The sequence below is a fragment of the Histoplasma capsulatum genome, genomic scaffold (genome assembly GCF_000149585.1).
Source record: "Histoplasma capsulatum NAm1 scaffold_7 genomic scaffold, whole genome shotgun sequence".
Taxonomy (NCBI): domain Eukaryota; kingdom Fungi; phylum Ascomycota; class Eurotiomycetes; order Onygenales; family Ajellomycetaceae; genus Histoplasma; species Histoplasma mississippiense.
In genome coordinates, this window is record NW_001813976.1 from 561,160 (window position 1) to 574,646 (window position 13,487).

A 13,487-nucleotide genomic window follows, 5' to 3' on the forward strand; every position below is an offset into this window, starting at 1 on the left:
CCCTCGACGGACAACAATCCCCCTGTCTTTAGCAACGCCAATCAATCAAGATATCCTGAGGACCTTGAAGGGCCAACTTCGGTAACTTCAAGCTTTGAGATTCTATCTTGTCGATACCAAAAACCAAAAACAAAAAAAAAAAAAAAATGCATCAACATCCTCGTCCACCGCCAGCAACGGCGTCGTCCGCTGCTAGCTCTTCCAGGACCAACCCAGCTCGCCCAACCAACCCTCAAGATCGAATTGCAGAGGCGAATACATCACAGGCTGAGGTTGGTCCCGCAAACTTGACAACAGGACTTGGGATTGAACATGACGCTGAAATGTTCGTGCAGGTCCCATCAAATGTAGCTCCTGGTCGGGATATCATCGCCAAGTTAAACCAAATTGTTCAAGTAAGTTTGCTGTACTGGTTTATTTTACTCTTGACATAGTGGATGTGTAGATGCTGAATTTCATGCTTTTCTTCTTCTTTATCATAGCAATATCATACGAAGGCTGCTTTGATCATTCTGCACTCTCGAGTCGAGCTACCCCCTGCGTACAACAAAGATTCGGATATGAAAAGGGTGAACAGATGGGTACGTGTTTATCAATTTATTTGATAGGTGTTTTTTTTTTCCTTTCTTTTTTTTGGGTTGCCACTATGACGTCTCAATTGGCAAACAACGCAATAACGAGTGGACTCCAATGGTATAGTTTAACGTTGAACTCGACGAAACCGATGTTCTAAGAGATGATCTCCGAACGTGGAAGTCCTGTGACACTGTCGACCGCCGTCCTCCGCCGATGGTGATTGAAACCTACCTTGATTCGGACGAGTTGACACACAACCAGAGCCTTGTGATTCTTGATGATCGTGGGAAACGCTGGGATGTTCTCGAAGCTCTTGATGCCTCGTTTTCTTACAAAGGTTCTCGGGATACTAGATATAGTAGAGTCATTCTAGAAAGATGGCAAGTTGAACTGGGGGATGCAGCAGGCGATCTGCCCGCCGATCTCGGCTCTATACTCCCAACTGTCTACAAGAAAAGCATCGTACTGTTTAGATCTCTTTTTACGTATTCCCGCTTCCTCCCTGCTTGGAAATTTTCCAAACGGCAATCAACAATGCGATCGAATCCGAGCCTGCCAATCCGGTATAGAATATTCAAGGGATCCCGACCAGAAACCCATCAGGAGCTCGACCCTTTGAGCGTCCCGTTCTACGATGGTGGTGGTAAAACTACGGAGACTTTCTCCTTTGGTGTCACTGAGTCTCCTGCAGGCCAGTTTTCGGTTCAAGTAACATATCGAACGAACTGTGACTTTAGGGTGGATGACTCCGAAACGTTGTTGAGTTCGAGGTTCATGGGCGCCGATGACACATACTTTAGACCCTCCCTTCCCACTGAAGATCACTTCCCTAGCGGACCACAAGAGGCTGGATCTCTACCCGTTACCAGGCGAGCAAATGATCCACCAAACAATGCCCAGGCCTATGGTAGTTTATCCACTTTTCATCATGCAATTCCTGCAACCGGGGCCAGCCCACTCTCAGCTCTTCGCGCTGCCAGAGAGCTTGGAGCTGAGTCGCCGGGATCCCCGATATCACCCCCTTCTCCCAAACCTGGCCAAGGAAAGCCAGGTATCCGCCCCCGAGATGTTGTCCGCTCTGCCCAAAGAAAACCCTCGATTTCATTTCCTCCTTTCAAAGCCCCACCTCTTTCCGCGTCCCCGTCGCTTGTAGACCCTGCCGTTGGATCTCCCCGGAATGCACCCGGTCGAACAGTGCCAGTGAACGTCCCATCTGATAACAAGACCATGCCTCCTCCTGCTAGTGCTGCTTCTGTCTCACGGAGATCTACCTACGTTTCCTCTGACAACGCCATTGCCTCGTCCGGGTCTGGCTCCCCTCGACCTGCCCCTATCTCCAAATTCACCAGTTCTTTTACTCATCGAAGAGGGAGATTGTCATATGGTGGAATAAGCAAGACAGATGATGATAACGGCTCGAGCGGGAGGGCCAGTGCTACCTCGTCCACTGCCCATCCTAGCTCCGGAATAATTGCGGAGCCAGGCGCCAGCTCTGGCTCACTACATGGAGATGAAAGTAATATTGGAGAGTTCCTCAAAATGCTTGACATGCGAAAAGACCTGCTGAACCCCTCCGATCCCGCGCTGGTAGATGCGTCAACTCGGAGGACTGCGGTTGCTCTCACGCGGTTTCAAAAGATGAAGGAGTCAAACGCAGTATTGTCTGATTCCATGTCCTCTTCATTTATCCTCCAGCGGTCGTCCACTTCGTCAAGTAGACAATTCACCAGCGTTCCACCAATGGTTGCTGGCACATCGATCTCGACATCTTCATCTCCAGGAAAACCAATTTCACCGCATACGCCTCATACACCCGCAATTCCATCCCGTCTTAGCTCGAACAGTATCATCGACTACTCCCACCAAGATCGCCCAGACAATCGACGCCATCGTATCTCTCATGAATCCCATGGGTCCCTTCTGGAGGAACCTTCTACTGAAGAAACCACGATGGGCCCTGCAGTTCCAAGGTCCAATGTCAACGCAATCGACATCCCCACATCCCCCCGCCCATTCATTCCCAACTACCGGCGCTCCAGTTTTGCCGCTCAAAGAACGTCCAATGCAGCTCTTGAGGATGAGACAAGTGATTTCCTACCTTTCGGAATGCGAAGCCTAAGTCTCGGAGCGGGAGATAGATCACCCCTCAGTCTGAGCGCGCTAGTGCGGCAGCAAGAGCTGGACAGTGAATCCACTGCACCCGATTTGCTTCGAAACAACCAACCAGCAAGCGGCGACTCAAACAACCCCGACGACGCTTCCACCTCAGCCAAGTACCGTGCTCCCAGCACCGCTTCTAACCACCCCTATCACCCTCGATTCTCTCATCAGCGTGGCAGAGGCTCTACAGGACATTCTCACTCGCACAGCTCAGCATCCAGCAGTCTAGGGCGCGGAAATGCCCTTCCCTCATCTCATGGGGCCGAGCGTGATCGTGACACCTACCAAGGCAGCGGTAGCAACAGCGGAATGTCCACAAATACAGACTCGCGCCGTGGAATGGGCAGTGGCGGTGCTGGGCACAAGTTCGGTTTCTCCCGTCACCATGGGCCACCATCAAGCAATTTTGAAGAGGATGAGCCGTTGCTCTTTACCATGAGCGATTTTGGTATTGCACGTGGTAGCCTAGACGGTGGGGCGCGAGCCAGCGTAAGTGGAGCCGATTCATCTGGGCCTGGTACTGGGACGAGCGGATCGAGACGTGGAAGTGGACGGCGGGGAGCCTCTAGCAGCGGCGGGTATCATCCTTGGCAATAATTGACAATAAAAACGAAAGAAAAAAGTTTGAGGATATACAGGATGTCCCGGTATGGCTGGGGTGAACCATTTTCAGAAACGCTGTCATGAGCTCGACTGGGAAACGAAATAGGTTTTATGCCACATCCCCGTTAAACCAGGATTCCCCTGTTAGTACACACCTGGGTTATTTATTATTTACAAGATTCAATACCCCCCGCCACCTAACCAACCACAAACCCTTTATCACCGAACTCAATTTGGATCTTCAGCCGTCCCTCGTGCATATAGTTAAGACGCAAGCATTCAGCTACATGATCTCTGCTCCATGACACTTCGCATCAAACTACTACCCCGATTCCCATTTTTCATTATATCTCCGATATAATCATCCATTCTGTGCAATTTGGAGGCCTCCCTTTGGCTTATTCATTCGGTGATTTTCATCATATTTTCATTTTCATATTTCCATTTTTCACTTCATTTTTTATTTTTATTTTTATTTCACTTCATTTTCTTTTGCAGACTACCTAGGTGCCTAGAAGTCTTTTATTTATTTATTTTTTTTTTTTTTTCCAGTATCACAAGTTAACAAGCGGCGCTTTTATTTTCTTCATTGTGTGTGTTTGTTTTAATAATCACATACTTTTTTTTTCTTTCCTTTCTTTCTCATTTAAAACTCTCACTCTTTCTATTTGGCCTCCCCTGGCCCTCTCTCTCGATTCAAACTGTGTTTTTTTGATTTCCTGATTTTTGTGATAGTCCCGTATTGTCTCTATTTTTTACATACACACATATATTTGAGATCACTCTCTGATATTGGAGAGGGAGATGGAAATGAAGATGATAAGTTCAAGCCTACAAGGCGCAAAATTTGGATATATATGTCTTTTCTGTCTGATTTCAGCTTTCCTTTTTTAAGTTCCTCACTTATTACATATCGTCGTTGCTGCCTGGTGTTTTTTTTCCCACTTTGTATTTGACTTGATGTGTGATCTTCGGAAATGATTTTTTTTTTTGGATGGCGTGATACTCCATCTAACCATCTACCTAATGTTCAAGATATGTAAATATATTCTCATCAAAGGGCTTGGAGTTAGCCTTTTATTTTTATTTTTATATTTTCGGGTCAGAATCTCTCTTTCCTCATGTTCTTTTATTTTTCTCCACTTTGTCCTTATTGTTTCACCCCTCTGAAAAAAGCATTGGCATCCAGAGCTTGGATAATAGATATACCCCTTTGAAATATATCCATCTACCTTCACAACCTTTGCTCAATTTTTACTTCTGGGGAGGCATATGAAAGTATACATGTCCATCGAACATTGTCTTCTGAAACCATCAATGATAAAGCTCCCTCCATCTTCAGCTAAGGTCTGGAGTATAAATTTAGTTCTCGTGTTCAGAAAAGTGCTTCCTTTTTATATCTTGTTGGGCCAAATAACCTGTTCTAACCAGGACCCATACCTAATTCCGAATGGCCATTTCGTCCACCTTGTCCCGGCGTTTGCCAGAGACACCGCACTATTCCACACACTGAACAGAATTAGCTCCAGGGATGTAGTAAGCTGCTCTAGATTCTTATCTCTGTTGCATCAAGGGTACCGCCGAGTGCAGGCGCGGGTTATCCGATTAATGTTACTTATTGTTTCTTCAATAGACCTGCCCACCGTTACACATTTCATATCTGTTCCGACTTCATCTTCACCATATAGCTTATCACATCCGGAACTTCCCACAGCCAGACAGATAATCATGTCCAACCCCAGAACGCAACAGCCCGTAGAAAGATTCTACCTGCAACCCACCAAGTACTTGCCCCAACACTTCCCTACCTGTCCTTTTGTATCGGGACGTGCTTCCATGCCCACATTCCGCCAGCACGACGGCGGAGTTTCTGGAGCGGAATGGCTGGGAGAGTGACTGAGCATCTTGAAGGTACTTGGCAACAAGTACACGAAACACTAAGCATGGAAACGGGCGGGACACCATCTTACCATTCCCACCAATAGTTTGATAGAACCTGGCACCCGCTTCATTTGGACTTCTTAGACGTCCCTCTACATTCCGCATCTCAGCGTCCAAGAGAGGCAGAATGAGACAGAGCCTGATACCATTGCCACACGCCACACGCCACACGCCACACTCGAAACCTGATTTGGGGGTTAACAGCGCAGAATCATCTGTCGTGTTCGTTGACACAGGCCTTGCGCTGGTTTGCACAGCAAGGATAAAATCATTTATTCATTTTGACGCAGGATCTGACCACTCCAGAATGCTGTTTGGAAACACTATTCCACCAGGCAAGCCTGGAAAAGTCGTTGAGCACCCGTGTCCCGCAGTTTGTGCTATCACAGGAGCCACCCACGATTTGGAATCAACGGCGTCGAATAAATGATCTGTGTGACAAGGCATTGGATCACCACTTCCGGCGTGAGCCCTAAGACACTGCAACGTGCGGATGTGCCGTTTTCGTGCCCATCTGTATCCGGCTTTCCCTCTCTCCTAACAATGTTATAACTTCCTGTATTAGGTGTCTCCATAATCAGGGCCTAGAAGGTTTCGGCTACTTACCTTATTAAATCCCGGAAACGGCTCTTACTATTGTAACTGGTAAACTGGTGATTAGAGTAATAGTGGACGATGGTTTTGAGAGAAAGAATCGAGTCATTGAGAGTTGGAGAGATGCTGTATCGGGCGCTATGATCAATGATACCAGCTGAACCTCCAAGTCTTTTAACTTGATTAAAGTCATGTTGGTGTCATTGTGAATGTTATCCACGCATTTGCACAAGCAATCATAGTTAGTTAGTTGCCATGCAAAACAATTACGTAAACTGTCACAAAAGGTGGTTTGATTTGAAAAATGTAACAGGGCCTGTGCCTATGCAGACAGGACAGCAAGAGGAGTTGATTCGGAACTTATTCAGCACTCTGAAGGTGTAACAGATTAGGTAGAGCCTGGATGCGTGAGACGCCGTGTTTCTTTGTGGGCAAAAACAAAGTAGTGGATGTTGTAAAAAAAAAAAGAAAAGAAAAGAAAAAAAAGAAAGAAAGAAAAGAAAAGAAAAGAAACCGCAAGGTATGGAGGAGTATTGTCGGTTCGAAATTGGCCTTCTCGATTGAGGTTACTTAGTTTTCCCGCGATGCTTCGTGGTCAATATCACGATCTAGAAGCATCCGGTATTACATATATATGGACCTGTACAGTGTCGGATGCATTGCAACGGGAGACAGGGTTCTCATTTATTCGTGACTGTGTGTTTCCGGCCACCAACTGGCAGCTGCGTCTTCGGTACGACTTCCATCGTTGAGGCGTTTCTATTTCGCTCGATCCTCCTCGGGTGTCGGAAACAAAATAGCACGGCGACCCGGAACCTAGACGTTGCAACATATGGCCAATCCCAGTGTACAGGGGGAGTTGAACTATGACAATTCGTTCCAGGTTTCCCCACGTTCGACGCTCAAGACCGACTTCGATGCGCCGGTTCTATCGAAAATTTCCCAAAGCGGTATTGGACAGGTCGGGCCATTCCTAAGATTCGCGGATTGCTGCATTGCATATCTGATTTCGTGATGGGGCCTATCAACTCAGAAGGTGGTTAGTTACTTCACTTTTGATTTTATCTTTCCTCGACCCGACCGTGATGTCCGGGATTCCACATTAGCACAACGTTGTGAAGATACCCTTGCTGCTGATATGGACCTTGCACTGGCCAGATCCATAGTTGCGGGTTGCAGTTGAACGGCGTTCAAATTTGGGCCAGGGAATTTCGAGCCACAGCGAACTTTTGAACCTCGGCGTCTAAAACACACCCACTCTCATCATTATTAATCCTCCCACACGATCTCCCACCACCAGATCAGGCGTTAGTTAGGGGGGTTTATAGGGGGCTAGTGCAGGAAAAACCATAGAAAACCAATCCCCCCTCAAAAATGACTAATAATGATGTGTGTTGTTTTAGTGACATTCAAGTTGAACAGCGCTCAACACCAACTTTTGACCAGGGCCTGACCTGAATCACGTACGGACTCCGCACATAGTAGAAAGTTCAAGTGTTCGCGCCAGATATGGCGCCAGCTAAAAATGTCACTCTATCAGGGGTGTGATAAATTCTTTGGCAAAACAGGAAACGTGGCGCTGCTAGCAGCATCCTCAAAACCCCCTTTGACCTTTGCCAGGGCCACCCGGAGCAAAAGGACTTTATTCTTCGCGGAATGGATTCTGTATGTCGTAATAAGCTAGAAGAAGCCTGCCTGTTTCACGATGCATTCCTCGCTTGCGCATAAATCATCACTGGGAGTAAATACGAAATCTTTATCGGCTAGAAGCTATACCAAGAGTGGCTGGCTTGGAAGATGTGATAGAATTATTGGTCGACGCCCAGGTAGAAATGAAACCCTGTGGAGTGCATCTTGGCCCGGCCTTCTCTAACGGCATTGGTAATGTGCGCCGCAGCCAAAACAGGTCCAGTCGTCAGTCTCACAGCCTTTGAGGCCATTTCAAGTTTCCGCCCAAATCCACTAAAATTTTTGACCGTTCAGCCAAAATAGAGGCATGAGTGGAACAACGAGCACATGCGTATCGGATGGAGTCGCCATTTACTTATACAACAGCATTGATGCAGCAGTGCATCCTTTGGCCGAATTTGATCCCGAGCCGTATATGAAGTAAAAATATTCACATGTAGCGTGGCAGCGTGGTACATGGAATGGAAGTCGAAGTGACAAAACACTGAAAGATATCTCACCGATGGAGTCATCAATCCTTGTCCCGTTTTAATTTGCAACGGTCGAAATAAACTCGCCGCTAAAATGCCTAGGAGCATCAAGGTTGGGGAGCACGCGCAATATAACCTGTACGGCGTTCGCAGCAATTTGTTCCGCAAGCTGATGCCCATATTACTCTGGGCATAAATATTTTCTATCTCCCCACTTATTTTGTTTTTTAAAACAACTAGGATCAAACTAACCACCTTGTGTCGTCCCTCAAATATCAACCAGGATCAAATCAACAATCTATAATAAAGATCATAGAAAGAGCATCTTTACCATATTCCCTTGAAGATTCAACCCCATCAACAATGAACGGGAGTGAGGGTTATGCTACAGGCAATGGCGGTCCGAGTCGTTCTGCGGTGGTCGCGCCTGTCAAAGTGCTCTGCCTTGGTCCTCCTAGAGCAGGGGCAAGCTGTGGGTGGATACCATCGTGTTCTTGAATGTAGTCGTTTCGCTAACAAAGACTCTTTGTACCAGCCATCCAAGCCGCACTGGGAATGCTAGGGTATCATGAAACTTACTACTTCCCGTCCTCTGTCAATGACCGATCACGAGATACGCAAGCATGGTTGGATGCATTCGATGCAGTATTTGAAGGAAAGGGGACTTTTAAAAAGGGGGACTTTGATCGCTTGTTCGCAGGTTGCCAGGTGAGAGGCAGACACCACCGTAGAACGCTTGCTGCTTTGCTCTTCTGACGCTGAGTTGCTGTAACTAGGCTGTTGTTGGACGCCCCTGTTGTGCTTTTGCACCACAGTTGATCAAGGCATATCCGGAGGCAAAGGTGATCCTGAACACGCGTGATGTTGACGAATGGTATATGTAAGTTAACCTTCGGTTTTCTTTTCCTAGCACTTTGAGATCATCATCTGCTTGGAGAGCTCTCCGCGCTGAGGCGACACTGCTGACTTCCGTACCCAAGGTCCTGGATCAGGTTCATCAAAACCAGGATGGCGAGAGAACAAGAGCAAGGCGAAGTGAATCTTGAACCCGAAGACGAGCAGAAGGTAGCAGCGAAAATGTTGAGGAATAAAATTTTATATGCCTTCTTTCAAAGCGATTTCATAAAGACGGGAAAGGCAGCATTCAAGACCCATTTCAATGAGATCTGCCAACTTGTACCAAAAGATAAGCTGTTGATATATGATATCAAAGACGGATGGGATCCTCTCTGTGAATTCCTTGGGAAGTCTGTTCCTTCCGAGGCATTCCCTGGACATGACGCTTTAGAAGTTTTCGAAGATAAGGCTCCCAGTCAAGTCAACGGGACGGCAGGGGAACTGAAATCCCTCCATCATGCTGTGGTGGCCGTTCCACAGGAAGCTGGTGTTGAAGCTTAGAAACAGTTTGGCGGGGGATGCGATGTATGAATACCTGTTTTCATAATATGGTGGAATAATGAGATTTCTGGCCTGTTTCTGCATTTATCCGCATCCGATTCCTATGTTAACGCTGTTAGTTGAAATAATAGCAACTACTAGTATATGATAAAGTATCATCTCGATCATACCAGGAGCACGTCGTAAATATTTGTGTTGGCGATAGCAGCCAGAATATTCAATTGCAAATTTGACTCGAGGTTTGCAGTTTGAGCCAGGCTGAGGGTTGAAGTTGAAGGGTTGGACTATGGAAGAAATGCAGTGGTTCTTCGCCGAAATATTAAATATTTAAATTTCGGGGATCGGCGCGCCGAGGTCCAACATGGTTCGTTGCCTTGCATGGATCCTCGCGAACATCGGGATACCAGAACTTGGACGTTCAAATCTAACCCCTACTATTCACATCGGATGGGCGGTAATTTGTATGTTTTGGATCATTTGTATTTTCTAGTTTTGCAGCTTGCTCAACCGAATCCTTCGTCCCAAATACTGTCGCAAGAGACACACCATTGCCTTACACAAACCTCACCCTCTCGCGCATCCCTAACAACCCGTCTACCTCACCGACAGCAAAGGGCGATCCGCAAATATATCTGATTACTCTACGAAAGGCTCCTGAGAATCGTATTTCCACCTTATTCGCGCAAGAGATTATCCGCCCATTGCGAGATGTGGAGCGTATGGTTGAGGCTGCGGGTAAGGATGAACAGGGAGGCGGTGTTGGGGCAGCGGTGATTATACGGGGCAGGGGAACAAGTTTTGGAGTACGGTTAGTCCTTTTTCATATGGAATCGAGCTTATAATCCCTGGAAACTCGTGGTTTTGCCTTTTGCGTGAAAACATGGGCTATAGATTGTTTGATTTTAACACCATCTACTAAATTGAAAAATTCTAATGAGCTGTACACCACTGCAACAGGGCTTGGATCTCGATGAAGCAGAGAGGGACCCTTTCTCCAATACAGACGGATATTTCCCGGTTCGCTCACCTCCCGAACAAATGCCGTGAACGAATTAAACCAGACTAACCTTAGATTCGGCGTTAGCTCTTACATACACTCCTTGATTATCCATTTCCAACAATAGCACTGCTGAATGGACATACATTTGGTGGTGCGTGTCCACTAGCCCTTGCACATGATTATCGGGTCATGAACTCTCGCCGTGGGTTTTTTTCCATGCCACCCGTCAACATTGGCGTCCACTTTCCTGGAATCGGATATTTAGCACGTCTAAAACTCCGTCCCGAAATTGCGCGAGAGATGCTTCTAGAAGCACATAAATGGACAGGTAAGGAAGCTCTGGAGGATGGGATTGTAGATCAAATAGCCGAACCGGAAGATATGCTGGATGCCGCAATTGAAATTGCGCGAACATGGGCACCCAAGGCGAAGATGGGAGTGTATGCCGTGTTACGGCAAGAATTATGGGGCGAAGCTGCTCGTATCTTCCAGAGCATCAGCTACGTCCATCACCGCAGGACTGTTTTGCCTCCCAAGGTGAAAATCTAACTCCATGTTACCTATTACATCCCAGGCCGGAAATAGTGTTGCAATTATGAATATGCCTTGAATGGATATCCGATCACATTCGACGGAACGTGTTTCCTGATGCACTTCTGCGATCCTTCGAGTGTTTCGAGGCATTACCGTTCTCAGGGACAATTGCAGGCCTCGGGCGAGACTTTGGCTGTGGGGCAAATGTGACTGTTTTTTCTCCAACTGCAGTAGTCTTGGGGGTGCGATCTTTCGTTCGCAACTTGTGGACCTTTGACTCAAAGGATTTATCGCGCGCCTGAGTAGTCTTAGATGACGATGATACTTGCATTCGCGGGGGAGGACGTTTGCTTTTTTTGTAAGAGGCTGTAGATATTCGGCCAGAGGACTTGGCGTGGGAAAACTTCTCATCTGCACTCGATTCTTCCTCGGAGCTAGATCCGGGTACCTCATCGATAACCTCCTCTTCGACAGTAGTTAATCCCCTCTCTGGTCTGACGGCAGGAGTTGTTGTCGCAGTGCTTGAGTTTAATTCACGGAATTCCCTCGATGTCTCATCTACCGCGAAATCTTCATCTTCGAACAATTTAGCGAATCGAGAATCGTTAAGCAGATTATCCGGGCGGCTAGATTGAGAAGGCTCGGCTTCAGCGGTATCGCCCATTTCCTCATCACCGCCATGTTCCAGAACACGTTGAACTTGTCGTCGCGCATTCCTGTTTTCCTTTTCAAGGAGTTTCTCGGCAAGTTTCTTATTCACATTCACAGAGATCTTCCTTTTGCCTCGGATCCGGCTTTCGCGCTCTTGATCGATTTTCTCCTTGATCCGTTTCGCTCTTTCTTCTTCCCAAACAAATGGATGGGAAATTAATCGCGCCTCCTCGTATAATCTTTGCGCGACGAAGAATCCATGCATGTAGGGTCGTAGGAGCGTAGTTCTTCCAATCAAATGATCTAGATTGAGGCTTCGTAATTGTGGTACTGTCAAGAACTTAAAGTTGTCATAAACGGAGCCAGCTTGGCCCGCGAAGGCTTGAGGATCATTGGGATTTTCGGCCATTTCTTCCACAATGTTATCCAAGAAGGCACACCATTTTGGGGCTGGCCCAAGCTGAGGAATAAAGAATGCATGTTGCTGTCGCCCTTCGTTGGCAGTCAAAAGCATACCACTGTCTTTACACCAAGCAACACTATTTATATCAACTGCAGGCTCCACGGAAGTCCAAGGTTTTCCATCCCGAGCGTCCCATATTTTTATAATCCGTTTATCAGAAGTTAGTATTTTAGGTTCCAAGGTTTGTTCACGGGTTGCAATCGATGAAGTGAGAAAATTAATGGTGTGAATAGGATACCCGTATCCTTGGTCTTTTTTTAAGAGAGGGGTTGGGGATCGGAGATCGAATAGGTGTACAAGACCTTGAGAGGACCCAGTAGCAAGCGTCAATCCGGATCGATGGAATTCAAGGGCCGTGATCTCTGATTTAGTATCTCCGAGCTGGGAGTCCGAGGGTGGTAACAAAATGCCAGCCCTGGCTCTAGCTCTGGGATCCCATAATTCCACAGTTCCAATGGATGTTCCGAATGCGAGAAGGTTATGGCTTTCCTCAGCAATTGCAGCGGTGTTTACGCTCCCAGTGTTAATTCCACCTTGCAATGCCCCCCCACCTGCGGAAGAAAAATCATCACCACCAACCTCAACTTCATACGCTTTCATGTACCGTCCCTGTTCTAAATTCAGTCTATATACTTCACCCATGCCATCCTGATTTACACCGACAGATGGTATAAGCGCTTCGGCTGATTGTCGGTCGTATATCAAGTCACGGCCATATCTGGGCAACCGCGTTGTGTAGTGGCAACCTGAGGGCGTATGAAACTCAAGTGATCGATCAGCCTGCAGATGCAAGGACTTTGAATAATCTGACGACAATAACAAAAATGTGGTATTCAAGGAAACAGTATGGCGAGCAAAGGAAAGCGATAAATGCGGCAGGTAATGCGTGTGTATCTGTGGTTTATATGTACCTATTGTTGATTGAATCAGTGACATGGTATTTTGTATAAATAAGAAAACCTGACCTACCGGTGCTCATGACCCATTGGCCATCTTCACTAACACGAATACATTGACTGGCTTCCTCGAACTCGAAATCTTGGAGAAGCTCAACCCTGTTTGCGTATTCTGGGTCGTTTTTGAGACTCCTCTTCCGTTTTCTAGCAAGCCATTCGGGGAGTGGTCGCGCTGTTGAGGAACCGGATATAGTGTAAACAGGAACACTGGAGGAATTTGACAGCTTCATGGCTGGGAGATTTTGAATGGCTCCCCCAAATCCAACAAGTGCTCGGTCGATTCATTTCAAATGTCAAAAAATTCGGCAATTTCAATTGTCAGAATACAAAAGTTTGGCTCGGATGCAAACACGCCAAGCATGAAACTCTAAGCCGGTGAACTAGCCTAATCTGGATGAGGCTCTCCCGAACGCCAAGCATCGACCTTCTGGGGAATTTGTTTCGATATCAAA

At 46.9% G+C, this 13,487-nt stretch overlaps 5 protein-coding genes across 5 annotated transcripts; 3 read left to right on the forward strand and 2 right to left on the reverse strand.

Annotated features, from left to right (window-relative positions):
* Positions 1 to 146: 146 nt before the first annotated feature.
* Positions 147 to 3,333, forward strand: HCAG_05812 (predicted protein; the record flags this gene model as incomplete). Its single annotated transcript, XM_001538157.1, has 3 exons — positions 147 to 395; positions 483 to 581; positions 700 to 3,333. The coding sequence occupies 3 exons, from the start codon at positions 147 to 149 to the stop codon at positions 3,331 to 3,333; spliced, it is 2,982 nt and encodes a 993-aa protein (XP_001538207.1).
* Positions 3,334 to 6,706: 3,373 nt separating this feature from the next.
* Positions 6,707 to 6,889, forward strand: HCAG_05813 (predicted protein; the record flags this gene model as incomplete). Its single annotated transcript, XM_001538158.1, has 1 exon — positions 6,707 to 6,889. The coding sequence occupies one exon, from the start codon at positions 6,707 to 6,709 to the stop codon at positions 6,887 to 6,889; it is 183 nt and encodes a 60-aa protein (XP_001538208.1).
* Positions 6,890 to 7,682: 793 nt separating this feature from the next.
* On the reverse strand, positions 7,683 to 7,814 carry HCAG_05814 (predicted protein; the record flags this gene model as incomplete). Its single annotated transcript, XM_001538159.1, has 1 exon — positions 7,683 to 7,814. The coding sequence occupies one exon, from the start codon at positions 7,812 to 7,814 to the stop codon at positions 7,683 to 7,685; it is 132 nt and encodes a 43-aa protein (XP_001538209.1).
* A 1,995-nt stretch (positions 7,815 to 9,809) lies between these two features.
* Positions 9,810 to 10,478, forward strand: HCAG_05815 (conserved hypothetical protein; the record flags this gene model as incomplete). The annotated part of the gene is made up of 3 exons (XM_001538160.1): positions 9,810 to 9,892; positions 9,922 to 10,234; positions 10,389 to 10,478. 3 exons carry the CDS (start codon positions 9,810 to 9,812, stop codon positions 10,476 to 10,478), a joined length of 486 nt encoding a protein of 161 aa, XP_001538210.1.
* Positions 10,479 to 11,053: 575 nt separating this feature from the next.
* Positions 11,054 to 13,265, reverse strand: HCAG_05816 (conserved hypothetical protein; the record flags this gene model as incomplete). The annotated part of the gene is made up of 2 exons (XM_001538161.1): positions 11,054 to 12,825; positions 13,049 to 13,265. The coding sequence occupies 2 exons, from the start codon at positions 13,263 to 13,265 to the stop codon at positions 11,054 to 11,056; spliced, it is 1,989 nt and encodes a 662-aa protein (XP_001538211.1).
* Between the last annotated feature and the right edge of the window lie 222 nt (positions 13,266 to 13,487).